This window comes from Poecilia reticulata, linkage group LG21 (genome assembly GCF_000633615.1).
Source record: "Poecilia reticulata strain Guanapo linkage group LG21, Guppy_female_1.0+MT, whole genome shotgun sequence".
In the NCBI taxonomy this organism is placed as follows: Eukaryota; Metazoa; Chordata; class Actinopteri; order Cyprinodontiformes; family Poeciliidae; genus Poecilia; species Poecilia reticulata.
Window position 1 is genome coordinate 949,439 of NC_024351.1, and position 923 is coordinate 950,361.

The 923-nt window shown below is 56.6% G+C and overlaps 1 protein-coding gene across 2 annotated transcripts in view; it reads right to left on the reverse strand.

Moving 5' to 3' along the window:
- LOC103457118 (creatine kinase B-type) overlaps positions 1–923 on the reverse strand; it is a 13,219-nt gene that overhangs the window by 9,538 nt on the left and 2,758 nt on the right. For both annotated transcript variants that reach the window (XM_017302257.1, XM_008397067.2), the window contains one exon: positions 104–258. In XM_017302257.1, coding sequence (XP_017157746.1) covers positions 104–258 — 155 coding nt within the window. The remainder of the gene's footprint in view (positions 1–103; positions 259–923) is intronic.

The following is a 923-nucleotide window of genomic DNA, read 5'->3' on the forward strand; positions in this document are numbered from 1 at the left end:
TCTGGTTCTGGTTCAGTTCTGGTTCAGTTCTCTGGTTCAGTTCACTGGTTCAGTTCTCTGGTTTAGTTCTCTGGTTCTGGTCCAGTTCTCTGGTTCAGCTCACCTGCAGGTTCTCTGCGTTCAGGTCCGTCTTGTGCTTGTCAGACGGTTTGTACCCTCCGTGGCGGTCCTCGATCACGGGGTCCATCAGGTCCTTGAACACGTCGTACGTCTCCTCGTCTCCGGCCACGCAGCCCACCGTCATGATGAAGGGGTGACCTGAGGGACAGAAACCTGTGAGCTTTGCTCTCGTTTTGACCTTCTGCAGCCGAACGGGCCGGTTCTGGACGGCAGCAGCCGCTCTGCCCCGCTGCGGGATTAACGAGCGGAAATAACTTGAGTCGATCCGATTAGGAAGGAAGTAATGAGCAGCAGCCTGACGCTCCTCCAGGCCCAAACCGGCACGTTTCACCGCTCAGGCTGGTAGTTTGTCCCGTCAGGAAGACAAACGTTAAAATTCCTACAGCCTCTAAATGCAAGATTTTTGATCCGATTTACCGAATCTGGACTCTGAAGAGGTTCTGACCCGGTGGAGCGTTCAGGTGTTTATAAATATTGAGACAAACCATCCAGAATCATCCGTTCACCTGCATCCAGGTGGAGCAGGGGGGCCATCAGGGGGGGGGCCACCATGGGGGCCCAGCGGGGCCACCACGGGGGGCCACCGGGGGGCCCATCGGGGCCACTAGGGGGGGCCACCACGGGAGCCACCGGGGGGGCCCAGCGGGGCCACCAGGGGGGGCCACCGGGGGGGCACAGCGGGGGCCACCAGGGTTTCTAGGTTTAGTTTTTATCTGAAGGTTTTCCAGGTTTAGTTTATCTGAAGGTTTTCCAGGTTTAGTTTATCTGAAGGTTTTCCAGGTTTAGTTTATCTGAAGGTTTTC